Source organism: Caenorhabditis briggsae (genome assembly GCF_000004555.2).
Source record: "Caenorhabditis briggsae complete genome, chrII, whole genome shotgun sequence".
Taxonomy (NCBI): Eukaryota; Metazoa; Nematoda; class Chromadorea; order Rhabditida; family Rhabditidae; genus Caenorhabditis; species Caenorhabditis briggsae.
This window is the reverse complement of record NC_013486.2, coordinates 7,384,984-7,402,581: the sequence shown is the minus strand read 5'-3', so window position 1 is coordinate 7,402,581 and position 17,598 is coordinate 7,384,984. Positions and strand designations below refer to the sequence as shown.

Here is a 17,598-nt window from a genome sequence, read left to right as displayed (position 1 = left end):
GGGTCATTGATAGGGAATAATTTTGGAATGATCATGACCATGCTGCAAGTGTTCAAGGCTTTTTTGAACTTTGGAAACTTAAAATTGAGCTCGAGCTTTGAACTGAAAAAATGTACCCAATTGAAATTTCTTCAAAAGCTGTCTAAAATGTTTAAAAGATGTTTTAAGTGGTTAAAATCGCTATCAAAATTAATATTCTGCACTGAAAATTACATTTCAATCATAAGTTTCTCACAAAAATCAGAATTACCGAATTTCAAGGTCAATTTTTCAAATTTCAGTTGAGCTTCAATCACAAACGATAACAGGTAGCAAATAATTCAAAATACTGAAAAAGTAATTTCTCTCAATTACAGCTCAAAATCTTACCCAGGAGCCAAGTTATTCAAGATTTATTCCGAAAACCCAAAAAATGATGAACATGTCTGAAAATAATTTTTTCTAAAACTTGAATAGTGGAATCAATTTTTGTATACACTGTTAAAATAGGCTCTTCTGGGACTATTTCAACAATTTCTAACAAAAGTTAGTTCAATTTTGCTCTCAAAAAAGCTTGAGATTTTCCATTTTCCAGGTGGTCGTATAGATATTGACCGTTTGTATTTCGGTTTTTCAGATGGTACGCGGTCAAGAAGAAAGGTAAAAATGTGAAACTTTGTCTCCTGGAGTTATTTTTGATTGTGAATCGAATGGCGTTGACCATTTTTTGATATCTCTTCTAGTTTTTCCTGTGCGCCCAAAATATAGGGGGGTCGTATAGATATTGACCGCACTGTATATTTTCATTAAAGTAAACATGTAACAGAAGGGAACCTCCTCACTTTTAAGCCTATTTTTCTCGGTTCCTGTGAAAGATACAAAGAAGCTGTAAACTGATAAATTGCTTACCATAATATCATGAACGTTTCATCTGTTGACTCATTTTTGATATCTTGCATAGGAGCCAAGAAAAACTAGCATGGTCATGATCATTCCAAAATTATTCCCTATCAATGACCCTCACCCAGGAGCCAAGTTATTCAAGATTTATTCCAAAAACCCAAAAAATGATGAAAAAGTCTGAAAATAATTGTTTCTAAAACTTGAATAGAGGAATCAATTTTTGTATAATCTGTTAAAATAGGCTCTATTGGGACTATTTCAACAATTTCTAACAAAAGTTAGTTCAATTTTGCTCTCAAAAAAGCTTGAGATTTTCCATTTTCCAGGTGGTCGTATAGATATTGACCGTTTGTATTTCGGTTTTTCAGATGGTACGCGGTCAAGAAGAAAGGTAAAAATGTGAAACTTTGTCTCCTGGAGTTATTTTTGATTGTGAATCGAATGACGTTGACCGTTTTTTGATATCTCTTCCAGTTTTTCCTGTGCGCCCAAAATATAGGGGATCGTATAGATATTGACCACACTGTAATTGCACTCGTAGGATTACAAAATCGCGACAGTAATATTTGACATGTTTAAACGATTCAGTAGGCAACTCATGGTTTGTAGCTGACCACACAAAAAAGTGAATCATTGTCTGTCTTGGTTTGACAAATTGATTAGTGTTTACTTTTGTACTTGAAACAAAGACTGAAAAATCAAAATTTCTTCAAACATCTGTATCGTAATATTCTTTTCTAATCTCTAGTGTATTCTATAACCCCGCATTTTCGGTAATTGTTATTTATCTTTTCATTCGCTAAACGATTTTTTGTTTTTGTCTGGAACCTGAGAATTCGTAGAGTACTATTTTAAAATCATCATTTTTCTAGGAAGCTAACTCGATGAAATTTTCCCTTTGGGAACATTTTTTGACTGTAATCATAATTACTGAGAAATGTTCTAAACACGTCATCCAGTTTCAGTATCGTCAATACGTCTTACTAGTTTTAGAAGTAACGGGATTCTGATCAGAATTTGCAAGAAATCGTAGTTCTTTATGTTGATAGTTTGTGATATCCGTAATCCATAATCGAATACGTTTTTGATTCGATTTCTAGTTTCCAGTGAAACAAACAAATAGCTACAATTTTTGAATTGCGTCACAGAAACAAGGTGTGGGTTCAACAACATCTTTTTCAAAAAGAGCAGGTGTGAATTTCAAAATTCGAATTTTTTTCAGCTGGGATTTTTTTTTCAAAAAAAAGAATACACTTAATTTCAAAGCAAGATACATCTATTTGAAAAAGAGGCAATGAAACTATGAAAATCTGAAAAAGTACAAGATTTCTGATCCACATTTCTAAAATTGCGTTAAGTGTGGGGTTGCAACAACTAGGAAGTGCATTTTTTGTAGATTGAGATTGATCAGTAGGAGTAATAAGAATTCAATTATGTTTTCTTGTTTTTTTGGCCATTCCAGACTGATTTTGATCTCAAAACCCCATTATTCTGACGCGGTTCGACTGATTACAGTGGGGAAGTTGTTGACGAAACAGCGTTAGCGATTTTAAGAAACTGAATCATAGGAATTGTTGAAAATTATAATGAAAAGATCGGAAATCTGAAAGTATTTTCACAAATTTATACTTTTCAAAATAGAATGCAAACCTTGTAAACCGGGCCCTACTTGTAAACCGGCTTGTAAACCGGGCCCTGGCGGTTCTTCGCGGGTCCTGCCATAGTTTCTTTTATAATCAATATCTTTGGACCAATTGAATTGGATATGATAGAACATGACGAGTACCACAAAATGATACTATTTGAAAAACTGTATCTAGTCTATGAACAAAATACCGACGAAACAGATCGAAAATAAGGCAGAGGCCGGACCGGATCAGCCACTTACGGCTTATAACTTTGTTCATAGACGGAATACAGTTCTCCGAATGGTATCACTTTGTAGTTCTTCAAATGGTACCACTTTGTAGTACTTTTATCATATTCCATTTAGTTGGACCAAAAAAAATCGAAAAGAAACTATGGCGAGGATCGGTTTACAAGTGTGCAAACGGAGGTTAGAAGCTTGAAAATGTAGAACTTGGACTCTTTGTAGTTTTTGAAATAATCACAGAAAACTTTTGTAGCTTTTTATGATTTTAGAGTTTGTGGAAAATCACTTGTCATCATTGTCTAAATAGTGAGTGACCAACTGTTTGCTCGAAACACATGTGTTACTGATTTTTTGGGAAAAAAAATCACAATCGGCATCTCAGATCACAAATTCCTATAGCTCTACGAATGTTTTCCAATTTCTTCTTGATTGGAAAAAATGTGGAAAGCAATCATTTCTGATATGATATCCATAGAAAAACAGGAATAAAATATAGGGTTCCCATTTCCAAGGGGTCTGAAGAGATGTAATATGAAAACGAATTCCGTAAAATTTGTGTTAGAATAACTATTTCAAGAGCTTTTCAATTAGAGGGGCTCTTCTATTCTTCCGGCCATTTTTTTTTGAAAAATTTTCATCGAAAAACTTGGTGAATTTTAATTGACAATTCATGAAATTGAACAAGTTTTTGAGCAAAAAAAAGTATTTTCAAACAGAATTCTGTGAAATAGTGGAATTTTCGGTACATTTTTTACTGAAAACGAACGGAAATTTTTATTATCAAACTACACATTTTGAAGAGGGCCCTTCTGTTTTTTTCTAAAACCCCTCTCGGAGGGTCCTTCTATTAGAGAGGCCCTTCTAATATAGCCTTTACGGTAATCTAGATTCATTAAAAAGCCTTGAGCGACCAAGAGAAATTTGGATTACGGTACCTCACTCCTACGTATTCCTATTGTTTACTGTTTGGGCCCTGAAAATGTTTCCGATGACAGAATTAGAAATATTCAAAGTTCACACCTCATAGTTTTCAAAAAATGTTTATCCTATCACACTTTTCCGATCATAACGGAGGTGGATATGAAACAGAAGATTTTTGAACAGGAAGAATTTGAACACCACAAAACTTGAATGATACCAAAATCACCAAAATCACAATCACACGGAAAAGATTTGATGTAATCTGAATGTTTTCCAGTTGTTGATCATTTGCTTTGCTCATATTTGAATTTAATGATGATTTCACTCCCCCGTTTTTAATTTCAGCTTGACTGGACACTGTCCAAAAACTGGAACAAAATCAGAGGAGGATTAATGAATAATGAAATGATGGGTGGTATGAAAACGTAGAAAGTATCAAAAATCGGAATAGACAATTGAGTAAGAAGGCTAATCCAGATTTAAAATAAAATAGATAGAATACATCGAAAACCGGTGGCGTATCAGATCAAAACAAGCACATCCCGGCACATGTTTACATTGGGGTTTCTTCGAATTTCTGACCCTTTTAAACGTCACAGTTTCAGATGAAAGCAGAGATAAAAATGCACGGAGGTGACACACACACACACACCGATTGACATCAATCAAACTATCAAACAATCAAACCGAAACTTTGATAGATCATCATTTGAAAATTGAGAAAGATCACGTTCGGTTTTCATTCGAAATCAAACTACATCTATCGCTATCATCCGTTACGCATAGTGCAACTTTTTTTTTGAGAAAAAGAAGATAATTTTGGAAGAGGCGGTGTCCGAAAATAAAGGGTACTCGGTCGTAAAAAATCGTCATTCTGTGAAAATAATGTTGCTTTTTTTGGGAGAAGGGAACTTGGAAAAAAAGTGACGGGAATGATGATTGGAAGTAGTGGCGGTCACAAAAATTGGCCTGGAATATGGGAGTGAAATGGATTTTTTGGATTATAAACCATTTTGAAAAAAAGAACATAAGGTCCAACATATTAGCTTGAAACGGATTTTTTAAGTTGGGAGAGTCGATTTCTTTAAAAAGCGTTTTATTATTTACCGTAAAACCTGTATTAGAAGAGCCCCTCTAATAGAAAAGACTCCAAGAGGGGCTCGAAAAAATAGAAGGATCCCTGTAATAGAAGGGCCCCTTTCAAAAAGTGTTTATTGCAATCAAAAAGTTGCGTACTTTTTAGTGAAAAATGTCTCGAGAGTTCCAAAATTTCCGAGAAACATTGATTTACCAGTTTTTGCTCATAAACTTGCTTAACTTTTACGAAATCGACAGACTTTCATGAATTTGGAACGGGAATGAACATATTTTTAAATGAAACTTTTGAAAAAAAAGGCTGGAAAAATAGAAAGGCAACCTCTAATTGGAGAGCCCTCCGGAGGCACGTTGCATTAGAAGGGCCGGCCCTTCTAATGCAGGTTTTACGGTAACCATTATCTTGATAACTCTTCAGAAACTAATTGTAAGAAAATTTAGGTCAAAAAATTTTGGCATCGTTTTCCAATCTCAGAAACTCCACTTCTGATGCACCAAACTACCGTACCCCTTGTTTATCTGAAAACAACATTTTGCGAAATTTTGTTTACGTTTACTCTAGTTTCATGATGTTTCAGGTTTCCTGACGTTGTCAATCAGAAACTTGAAATCCAAATATCACCTGCAGGGAAAACAAATTTGCACTTGAAACATTTCAAAATGCTCTCTCAGGAACAAAATTTCATTTTAAGAGACATCTAGAGTGAAAAATCTATATTTGGATACAATTTTCAGGCTCCATGAAATTAACATTTTTCAACAAATTTAGCATTTTGTAGCTTTACTTTTATAACCGAATTTAAAACGATTGAAAATAAAAGGAATGCACTTTTCGTTTCAAAATAGTTATTATTAAGAATACAAACTACATAAAAATACAGACATCATTTTCTTATTTAACAGAAATCACACATCACAAAAGTTTATCCAAATTTGAGAGTTATCTCAACTAGAAAATGTTCATGGAAATGCCTCTAAACAAGATGTTTGACTCTGGAAAAACCAAAGTCAACTGTTGCGTCAAACATCTCTTTTTAGTATTTCGCCTACTTTTTTGGAGGGGATGAAGAAGTTTAGGTGTGTCCTATGTTCAGTAATTTAATTTATTGAGTCATGAGAACTTGCAAATCAAGGATGAAAAAGTTAACTAGATAATTCAACAAAAAGTAATAAAATACAGCTTGCTAGACAGGAAACTTCAAGTAGAGAGTACACTTTACAGAGGCTATTTTTCCGGTAAACAAATAAGATATCTTTTATTTCCACTTAGGTCATTCATCTCAATTCAGTCAAAAAAAATACGATTTGCTTTAAAGTTTTAAACTGTCCGTCTTGATGGTTTTTTTTTTGCGAAAACTACAGTAATCCATCGTTTTTCATCCTCATCATTTTCTAAAACTCTGATTTATTAGTCAGTTTAAGAACAGAAATGGGGTACGAGTGGGTGCAAACGTCTCAGGATTTGGATATTTTCCTACGGACAAGCTGAATCCTCAGATTATGACTTCTTTCTGGTTTCTCAAAACTTTACGAGTGTTATCTGATATGTTAGATAAGCCGGTCTGATCAGAAAAATGTTGGCCGAAACATGGGAAAATAGGTCCTCAATCTAAGTAGAGGGGCCATTCTATAATATTTTAACTCTTTCAGAAACTAAAAAAAATTTATTTCATAATTTCCAAATCTCAGGATTTCGATGTCAAACTACCGTATTCCTTGATTATCTAAAAAAATTTCGCGAAATTTCGTTTATATTTACTCTAGTTTCCTGATGTTCCAGGTCCCACTTTCTAGATGTCTTCTGATTTGTGAATGATGTTAGAATTTTTAATGTATGATGAATTCTGAACTACCGTAATCAGATTTTCTAACATTTTAAAAATTAGTTGTGACGAGCAGTTTGACCTTTCTGTAGATTGAAGTTTCATTAGGATCAGTGAGAGTCTCGTTCTATTTTTAATGTTTTTTGCAGGAAGTTTATTTTTTTGCACAAGGAAGAGAACCAAATTTAGAAATTGAAAATAAAGAGTTGCATAGAATATTTTTGATAACATATAATGAAATAATTTTTTTATACTGCAAGCGATTCTGATATTCAGATTTATTTGAAGTTTGGAATCATTATTTTTTGAGCACAATTAATATTTTGTTATAACTCTGCTAGCTTATTTTCCGTTCCTATTTTTCATTCCGAGGATTGTGATGTTCTGAAAATGCGACATTTTCAGAAAACTAGTTTAAAACTGTAATGAATAGAATACAAAAAATCCAATTCAAATTTTGTTAGTTTCTCTTAGCATTTTTCAAAGATCAGAAAATGTTAAATATTACAAAACTAGAACAAAATTTTCGTTAACTATACTCTACTAACAAATACATCAATTCATGTGTCTTGTTCTCTTCGTAAAACCTTTGAAAGTTTGTATTTTGATGATTAATTCCGGAACATTAATCTAGCCATTTTTAGAATTGGATGGCTATAATCGGATTACAGAATTCTTCAGAAGTAAAAATTGTTGAGAATGCTTGATAAGGGGTGATAATGTTCCATGGAGCTCTTAACTTGAATATTTGACCTCCTTGACCTCGTTTAATGAATTTAGAATAACCGGAAGGACATCAGCAAAATGTCAACAAAGACACAGTTCTCGCCAATAGGAATCGGCACGTCGTCTGATGAATAAGTAATCAGTAATAATTGAAATAAGACTGAAGAAATGTCATTTAGAATTCCAAGGAATGGGGAGGAAGAAGAGATCACATAAATTGAAAATTAAGCATAAGAACAATAAACAAATATGTCATTTTGAGGTCATCGAGTACCAAAAAGGAGTTGTGTAACTGGAAAGGAAAAGAGTTAATTTAGAAAACTGTGGAAAAGAAGAATACAGAAGATTTTTAAATTTCTTTTTCCTCACACTAGCTGACATTTTGAAATTAAAAAGCTGAAAACTTTTTTCGGTGAATTTAACCTTCATTTTGTATTCTGTCACCCAGAATTTCGACAAAGCGACATAAACAAACCAAACACCGTTTTTAGACTGAAATCCGAGCTACCCAAAATCTTTGAACTTGAGAAATCTAAAGAACCAATCTACAGCAATCTCAGTTTCAAATCTCAAAGCATGGGAAGACAAAGAAACAGAAGAAAAAACCAATTATTATAATAGCACTTGGAGCATTTTCAGTGACATTTCACCTCTTTAGTTTCCGGAAATTCCAGATGACGTCACATGTCAAAAGTGAGTAAAAGGAAGAAAAAGTGGAACTACTTGCGTTCTTTTTACGTCGTTTTCTTTTCCTTCCTGCAAATTCGTAATACGAGGGGGTGTCGGTTTGACTCAAAGGTCAAAAATATGTCAAGGAGAGCATCATAAAGGCCGGAACTGAGGGTTCTGAGAAGTTTCAATAACATTGTAGAATTATTAAATTGAAGGGGATTCATTTATTTGACTGAATTTTGATCAGGGGATTTAACAAAATGAACAGAAAAGAAAATAGACACCGCATGATGAAGTTTGGGGTAATTTTTTAAACAGGTCATAATTAAGGAGGATGTGGAGCATGGGAAACCAATATTTAAATCGGGGATTGGTAGAACGGGTGTGACACCAGCTTAGTTTAGGATGTTCGACTTCTTGACATAGGTTGGATCGTAGAATGGATTTGGAATCAGGCCAACTGGTGGAGCAGATGACTTTGGAGCAACCGATGGGTTGTAGGAAGAGTTTGGAGCATATCGCACTTGTCGCAGCTGTGAATTTGATGCCTTCTGAGCATAGACTGGATCGTAGAATGGATTTGGTATCAAACCAGTTTGTGGAGTGGAGGGAGTTTTGGAAACCGATTGATAGCACGAAGATCCCTGTAGCAGATTGCAAACATTCATAAAATAGATTGGGTGGTAGAATGGATTGAGTATCAGGGGATTTTTTTTGTTATTTCCATACTTGCAAAATTCCGTGGCGGCCCCCTATTTGTACAGAAGCTGATTTTGTTCCCAAAATTTTTGAAACTTTAAAAAGTTAAATAATTATATTTGTAATCTATTTTTGAACCAGTCGGTTTACGCCCCTTCGGGGCTAAACCTCCTGGCCCACGCTTTCGATACCCGCAATCTTATAAAAAGGTTCCGTCACTTTTACGTAGGCTATTTTTTAGGGCCCATGCTCACAAATTTGAAAATTAGAAATTTTGAAAGTTGGGAAGTTCAGAAATTTTGAAAGTTGGGAAGTTCAGAAATTCAGTAGTTCAGAAATCGAGAAATCGAGAAATTGAGAAATTCGGAAGTTCAGAAATTCAGAATTTCAAGAAATCAGAAATTCGGCAATCCAGAAATTTTGACATTGAGGGATTCATGATTCAGAAATTCTGATTTTCAGTTTTTCGAATTTCCGAATTACCAAATTTGGATTTTCTGAAATGCAAGAACTTAACTTAAACGGGGACTCCGACCAAAATTTTTTATTGCATTAAAATGTTCGAAAAGTCGCCTATTTTCTCAATATTATAGCGAAAAAGTTTGAAAAAAATCCAAAATCCCCGAAAAATTTTTCGGGGATTTAGGATTTTTTCGAAATTTTTCGCCATGATATCAGGAACATAAATAAATTTTTTGAAACATTTTAATACAATAAAAATTTTTGGTCGGAGTCCTTCTTTAAGAAATTTTAGTTTTTGAGACTCTTACTTTCTGAATTTCTGGGTTTCTGATTTTTTTTTTGAGATTCTGCCTTTCTGAACTTCAGAATTCTCGAATTTCGCGAATTAGCGAGTTTTCGAATTTCTGCATTTCCGCATTCATGAATTCCTAATATGTTGTTATTTTCAAAGTGATAAATATTTGAGATTTTTTGAATTTCCGAATTTCGAAATTAGGATTTTCCGAAATTCAAAAACTTAGAAATTCAGGTAATCAAATTTTTGGAAATTGAAATGCTCGAGTACTCAGAAATTGGGAATCCAAAAATTTACACATTTTAACATTTTGGAATTTGGAAACTTATTATTTCAAATATCCAGGTTTCTAGTTTCAGAATTTAAAAAATTTGCAGTTTGGAAATTCAAAACCACTGAAATATTTTGATTACTTAAAGTTCGAAATATTTTGATTTCTTAAAACTTAAAGCCTAAGAAATTCAAAGACTACATTAAACGCGTTTGTATTGGTCTTTAAGGGAGCTTATCTTTTTTTTCAGATTTCTTATCATAATTTTTTCTTCCTTTCAAATCTTCAGAACTCAGACTGAACCAATATTCGCACAAAATCATCTTTTTGTCTGATATAACGTGGATAAGAAAAAAAAATTGTGGAGTTGAGCGGGAATGACGTAAATATATTTTATGAAGACTTGTACTGTAGAAATAGAAGAACGTCTCCAGAAGACGTCAGAAGCAAAATTTCACAAATCAAAATAGACGGGCATCATCTCGCTGCTATTTCGGGTTATCCGTGAAAATTTGGGAAATTTTGGTCCAGTGGTGAATTCCCTAGGGTCCCGGAACCGGGAACACCGGACACACACACAGAATTTGGTGATTGTTAATAGTAAAGATTTTTAATTGTATAGGATAAACTTGATAAATTTAAAAATGTTTCGAGAAATTCTCAAAAATTTTCCGGAGCTTAAAACGCTCAATCCTGTTGGTTATCCAGACAAATGGTGGAACGGACTAAATTGGGGAAACCGATGGATATACGAAAAGTTTGGAACAAAACATACCTGATTCTGATGTGGATTGGCCACCTTCTTAGCATAGTTCGGATCGTAGAGTGGATTTGGAACTAGTTGGGCAGAAGATGGAGAATGATAAGCACCAGACGATTGGGTAACAGGGATGTCAGAAGATGTGGCGAGCCAGTTCATAACATTCTGGAGCTTAGTGGAATTCTCAGGTGGGTTCGGACGAAGTTCGCGCAGATTGTAAGATCCATCATTAGAGCAACTCCCCAATCCAGAACTATTGTCATCCGAGTCGAATTTCTTCATTCTTTCATAATAACGGTAGCTGTCTTGTTTCTGCATCATAAGCTCAGCCATTGATCGGGCATGTCGATCCAAGGAAGATTTCTCTTCAGGCGTCAAACGTCCATGTCGAGGAACATAGTGAAACTTGCATGAATCAATTGATGAATTAGAAATAGAAGACATTGGAGGAGGGATAACAAAGTAAGAATAAGGAAATAATGACGGACTCGTTTGGGACCGTCTCCGTATTTCCCTTGTGGACCCCACCTGGACAGTCTCCACCCACTCGTCTTTACATTGTCACTATGAACGTTATTGACATTTTTTATTGTGGCACTGGTGGATGTGAAGAGCTCATAAATTGACATTTGATAGAGAATATCCCTGAATTAGAAAATTATATTTTGAGGCTGCCACATGTGGCCACACCAATTCAGCTCTAGTGTCCATCTAACGTCGGTCCTTCGCTTTTGATGATATCTAAAAGGAATCTTGCATTTCCTGTTAATTAATTCTTCCAGGAGAAAATGAGAAACTCGTTCTAGCTATCATATCTAAAAAGTCTAAGAAAGAATTTAGTCGACCTAACAACAGTAATTTAGTCAACTGAAAACCTGTATATGAACAGTCTGTAAAGAACGTGAAACGTGAATTTATTTTCAACGTGCTCCAGCCAAATGACCCGGTCAGATCGTTATCTTAGCGCATAAAAGGTCGAACGTCGCCCAAAGTCTCCTTATCTTGGAAACAATTTACCAACACCAACGATCGACGTTATCAACATATAATGGCGCCGAAACCAAATCCGCCGCCTAAAGAAGATACGTGGGCATTTCAACCCATCGGCTCACCGTTCCCACCAATTCCGGTGAAATGTATGGGAGAGCAAAATATGTACGTCGCTCTGTGGTACAAACACGGAAAGCCAATTCATGGACGTTCGTGGAACAACGGAGGAGTCGTCGAATGTTCTTTTCCATACAAGGAGGCTGAACTGATCACCAAGCAACAATTGGAAGGACAGATTCAAGTGCTTCAGTACGTCGGAGACCACAACAACCAAGTTAACGATTAAGCAAAGGAAGTTCTGATGGAAATAACGCATTTTCAGGTTTCTGGTATGAGTGGATCAAATACAAGGATCGTATTGAGAAGCTCGACGACAAACATCAACTTGTCCGTTGTGGAGACTCTTTCCCAATCTTCTGGAAGAGAAAGGAAGGAAATCTTCTCGGATACGTCGACAGCAAAACCGAAGAAGCATGGTTCTCGTTCAATGGAAAAGTCATCAAACAAGTCGGACCCCAATTGAGTGATATGCACATCATCACTCGTAATTGCATTGGAGGACCACCACACTGTGAATGCGATAATTGTCCGAAACCACCGCCACCACCACCAATCCCACCACCAGGCCCACCACCACCACGTGTCGTGCACGACGAATGGATCGATATCCGCGAGGGAGATCCGTTCCCAACTCGCAAGCTGGTTCAAGCTCTCGACAAGTCTTTGGATACACTTCCTGGAGTCAACCCAGACCAGTATGTCGCGTTGTGGTACATGTAGGGAGAACCTGTCATGGGACGTGTCTGGAACGAAAATGGAAAGGTTTGTGACTTAGAATAGCATGGGAATGAAGTATAGACGTATTGACTTCGAGGTTGCTGCCAACTTCTCCTGGTTCAACAATGAGTACAGCAAGAATGTCGGTTCTATCCAACTGCTTGTTCGTCTTGGACCACATGTCGTTGGATACGAGTACGGATGGATTCTATTCCCAGAAGCAGCCACATTCGAAGCTGGAAAGACCTGGAAACCAGTTCACGTCAACAACCATAAGGGAGATATTTCCGTTGGAGTTGTAACCACTTCAACCTGAAAACAGATCCTTGCCAAGGTTGATGTTCGTAACGAGTCTTACGGATACGGATACGGAGGAAAGGAAGTGTCTGCACGTGGACCAGCATGTGCCTCGACCGTCACTGTTCTCTGCCGTAAAGCTCTTCCAGGATACAAGCTTGACGGATAGAAAACGACAAGAAAGAGACGTTCACAACCCAATCGAAGTCATCCATGACTGCTTTTGACATGCCGATCTTGAGTATTTTTCTTTTGAATAAAGCGATTTTTGAATTTTTGTTTATTACTTTTATCAACGCACGGCGATTAAAATTGGAAATCGAGTTTTTCTGATTTTTTTGTTTCTGTTGGCGCGTTTCTGGATTCAGTCGAAATTTCGATTTTTCGGCTATAAAAAATTCTGCGTCAATTTTTTCTTTTTTTTTCAATAGTAGAGAATGTAGAGAATTGAAAAACAGACCGAAAAAAGGTTTTCGAGAATTTTCAAGAAATCCGCTGGTCCATTCATAAGGATTTTTAGTAGGATCTGTGCAGAATTTTACGAAAATTTTTTTGATACCAAAATCAACCCATAAAATTTAGAATTGAGACCCCTGATAGGATTTGAAGCAGTCGGGTTACTGTAGATTTGAGGGAAAATTATTATTCTTCTCTCAACTCCGTATCGAGAAGAATTCGTTTTCTCTTGTCCTACACTATACACACTGAAACTCTAATTAAGACAAACAGGGAATTTTACAAGGTTTATTCATATTCATAATTGCTTTTGCGTGTGATAAGTGCAAGTGGTAACAGGGATCAACGACGATTAAAGCTAATGAATCTAAGATTGTACAAGATGGGAATTCTAGGAAGAATCTTAAAGGGGGACTCCGACCAAAAGTTTTTATTGCATTAAAATGTTTTAAAAGTTATCTATTTTCCGAATAATATTGCGAAAAAATTCACAAAAAATCCGAAATTCCCAAAAAACGCCGTTGAAAAGGAAGAAAATTCAAAAAAAGGTGCCGCCGGGGGACGAGGATTTTTAGTGAGAAACCTAGGCCACGGCAGCGGGCGCCTTTCCTATGTGGCAAATTTTCCGGATTTTTTTCAATTTCATGTCCGGCAGGTAAAAAACGTAAAAAACCACTGTCGGCAACTTGAAAAAAAGGCTGTCAGGTGCCGTGGCCTAGGTTTCTCACTGAAAATCCTCGTCCCCCGGCGGCACCTTTTTTTGAATTTTCTTCCTTTTCAACGCCGTTTTTCGGAGATTTCGGATTTTCTTTGAATTTTTTCGCAATAATATTTGAAAAATAGATAAATTTTAACACATTTTAATGCAATAAAAATTTCTGGTCGGAGTCCCCCTTTAAGTCGAGATCTAACGGTGACCAATTTGAGCACGATGCTCCCTATTTTGATAATACCTTGGGGTATGGACCAGAAAAAAAATTATTGAAATGAATAGAACTGCTTGAAAAACGTTCTAACTAATAATATTGAAACCAAAAATGGCTAAACTGAAAACATTAGCAAACTCACTAATCTATTGGGTCTAAACTATTGAGAACTTCTTTAATAGCGACGTAATCCAGGTGAAGAAGGCGGAAACGGGCTCGATTAATTAACAGTTTTTGGGGTTGATCAGAAGGCGATTCTCGGGGAAACAGACACTTATAAAATCCATAAAATAAGGAGCCAAACAAAGAAAGGACCGTAAAGATTATGGTGACGTTGACAGATGATGACCAGTATAGGAATAACCAGAACATATGTAGTCTTCTGTTTATGACGATGAAAGAATAGATGATACTGAAAAAACCGGAACCTACAAATCAGGAAATTAAAACAAGAATAACTCACTAGTCAATTAGATCTAAAGGACCCAGAACTTCTTTAATGCGGAAGTAATTGAGGTGGAGAAAGTAAAAACGGGTTCGATTCTGTATCGAATTTTGGGGTTGACGACGCAATAGGCCTAGAATCTGGAGAAAGGAGGAGGGCAGGTTTGCCTCATAACCTTTCACAGATTGTGGAGGTCACTTTTACGGAGAACACACAGAGATGCACGGACCACTCGGACAGTGCATCTCTGACACACATATTCAGGGACTTTGACCAAAAATTTTGGAGTACAACGATTTTTCATTTTCAAATATCCTAGACTGTAGGGCCTACGGTAATCCTTTGAATTTTCGAACAATACTCCCCTACAATAATCTTTGCATTCTCCGAGTAATGTTCCCCTACAGTAATCCGTTTAATTGAGTTTTGGTATCCATAAATTATGGTAACTTTGTACCCCTAACCATCAGTTTCTTCATAATTATTGCCAAGACACCCCAAATTGAAGTTTTTGAACTTCTAGATGGTCGTACCTCGTTGTACCTCTAAACTCTTGTACCTGCAAAATTTTAAAAAAAAGATTTATCTACAGTACTCAATTTGAAAAAATCCTGATTTCACAACAAAAATTTAAACGAGAAACAAGCAAAAAAAGAATTCAGAATGCAAAATACAGCAGAAATCATGTTTTCACATAAACGGGAATTTTCTTGTTTTGCATTCGGTCGTCTCGATCTACTATATCCATACTCTCCCAGGTCAAACGAATTTTCTGTTTCAACTTCCACGCTTTCTCCCAATCGGCGGATTTTGCAATTCGTTTGTGTTGAGAGTTTCGCCAGCCGTTTCGTCGCCAAACCTGAATATAAAAACAAATTCAAAGCAAACCAGAATTCACAATCACCTCTAAATGTGCTTCGAAACTTTTGATGAGCTTCTCAGAATCCGCTCGAATGATTATCGCATCGTAATTCCGGGCAATGGCTTCTTCTAGAATACGATTCAAGGCTGATGGACTCCCACAGCAACTGACGCCTTCTTCTCCATCGAATACATATCCAGCATTCAGATCAGTTCCAGTTTTGTATAGACGGACGACAGGAATTCTGAAATTTCAATGCGATTATTCATAAAAAAAATATATTGCTCACCCTTCCTGTCGGTACTCCTTTTCTCTTACTAGATCATCCAATTCTAGTTCATATTCCGATTTATCCTTTCCAACAAGAGCATAGGACAACCCTTGAATACACTTCTTCTCCAACTCTTTTCCCAGATCAGTTTCAGAATTTTCCTCTTCATATCTGAAGTTGACCTGCTTCAATCTTTCACAGAGATCGCAAATCCTATCGTAGAAAACCTTCCCGGTAAACGGAACATGCACTTCGGTAGTTCGTATCCATCTCCTTTGCCAGCCCGCCATGAAATGTGCAGACGATGTTACGATGGTTACGTTTTCTAGATCAGCGTCGATTGTCTGTTTCAATGCTTCTTCGATAGCAGCTAATTCCGCTCGAAACGGTGTCACTGGGAAAGGAGTGTATCGAAACGATTTTCCTCCGGCAATATATCCATCTGGCCAATGAGTGCAGTAGCCGGCAGAGATGAATCCTTAAAATTTGATAGCATTTTTAATTTTAAGCCTAGAGGAATGCACTCACCTTTATTCTCTTTACATCTCACAGCAACGTAAACAATTGGCCATTCCTCGTTTCTTTTTGACACAACATTACCGGTCTTGTCCAAAGAAGTGCCTACCTCGATTTCTGAAAATTATTCAGGTTTTTTATTTTCGAAAATCAAAAATAAAAAAGCTGGTAAATTTTCAGTTTTCTAAACCCCACTAACCAAGTTTAGAAATGGAATCCATTGGATTGTCCATCCTACAGTACTTGCCTTTGTCTGCTTTTTTCTCCTGCTCAGTTAATTTCGGCCGAATTTCTTCCTTATTTATCTTCTTGCTCGCAGATTCCAAAATAGCAGTAGTTACCCGATTGATCGGATCTTCCTGAGTTTTCGAAGGTTTATGCTTGATTTTCAAATGCAGTCCTTGAACAGCCACAAAAATTTCCTGAAGAATTTCAGCATTTTTCAGCTTTCTATCGTGGTTTCGAGTGTAGAAATCACGTTTCGCGTAACCGGAGATATCGCGGAGTAATGTGTCGGAAGACGTAAAATCCGAGTAGATCAACAGCGACGGAGGTGGTTCTTCTTCTTTTGCGATGTTAACTGCTTCAAGAATAGCTGCTAACATAGCCGCCACGTTTGTTGAACCATCGGGAAGTGTTCTGATACCGTTTCGTGGATCGTCTTTACCCCAGTAGATTCCATATTTGGCCACTCGCTTCCCATTTGGATCGACAAACGAATAACCCGTTGTTTCTACACGGACAAACTTTCTGAAAACCATATTATACTTTGGTTAACTAATAAAAATATTCTTTCTAACCCTAAGTTTTCCTCAGCACCGTCTGGATTCGTGCTATATCTTCTAGTCGCACCGTTTCTGTGGACCGACGACAAAATGGTCACTTGAAAAGTGTTCCTGGTAGATGTTGGTGGAGTTTGAGGAAGCAATAACCGTCGTAAATAGATCATCTTCAGTGAATAAAGTGTTTGAAACAACTGATAATGAATTATAAATAGAATTTCAGGTAGAATTGCACTGTTTTCATTCGAATGAGAATTAACACATTATTTTATTTTTAAAATTTATGTTAGACATAATTTTTTAGTTTCTCAATGCTATCTCGATATTTTTGGAAAAATTCATTTTCGGTCATCGTCGTTGAGGCTATCCGTTTGATTGGGTTGTCGGATTCACTGATGCTCTCGAGTTTAGCCTGAAAATAACCAAAATTATGTTAGCTAAATTTGGGAATGTAAAAACATTACTTTCAATTGTAATACTCGATTTTGCGTATCGCTTGCATTCACAACGAGTCGGATTAGATGGAAACTGGCGGCTTCTGTAAATGGGGGTACGACGAATTCGAACGTTTTCAAAATCGAACAGAACTAAAATCGAACAGATTCAATTCAGAACAGTCCTTTTTTCGCACACGTACCAGAACAGAACGCGGACAGAATCGAGCTGTTACAAGTTCGAACTGGTAAGGAGTCGAACTGTCCCAAATTGGAACGCTGTTTTGTGTGTGCTTTCATGCG

The 17,598-nt window shown here is 36.3% G+C and overlaps 3 protein-coding genes across 3 annotated transcripts in view; 1 reads left to right on the top strand and 2 right to left on the bottom strand.

Moving 5' to 3' along the window:
• Positions 1-8,387: 8,387 nt before the first annotated feature.
• Positions 8,388-10,923, bottom strand: CBG03111 (the record flags this gene model as incomplete). Its single annotated transcript, XM_002631251.1, has 2 exons — positions 8,388-8,636; positions 10,495-10,923. The coding sequence occupies 2 exons, from the start codon at positions 10,921-10,923 to the stop codon at positions 8,388-8,390; spliced, it is 678 nt and encodes a 225-aa protein (XP_002631297.1).
• Positions 10,924-11,527: 604 nt separating this feature from the next.
• On the top strand, positions 11,528-12,830 carry CBG03112 (the record flags this gene model as incomplete). The annotated part of the gene is made up of 4 exons (XM_002631252.1): positions 11,528-11,778; positions 11,817-12,284; positions 12,404-12,595; positions 12,629-12,830. The coding sequence occupies 4 exons, from the start codon at positions 11,528-11,530 to the stop codon at positions 12,828-12,830; spliced, it is 1,113 nt and encodes a 370-aa protein (XP_002631298.1).
• A 2,282-nt stretch (positions 12,831-15,112) lies between these two features.
• The window catches only part of CBG03113, a gene marked incomplete at both ends in the record, with an annotated part of 3,428 nt that continues 942 nt past the window's right edge, over positions 15,113-17,598 (bottom strand). The window contains 6 exons of the mRNA XM_045242273.1: positions 15,113-15,289; positions 15,335-15,536; positions 15,582-16,041; positions 16,092-16,196; positions 16,279-16,829; positions 16,932-17,055. Of these exons, the coding sequence (XP_045092120.1) occupies positions 15,113-15,289; positions 15,335-15,536; positions 15,582-16,041; positions 16,092-16,196; positions 16,279-16,829; positions 16,932-17,055 (1,619 nt within the window). The remainder of the gene's footprint in view (positions 15,290-15,334; positions 15,537-15,581; positions 16,042-16,091; positions 16,197-16,278; positions 16,830-16,931; positions 17,056-17,598) is intronic.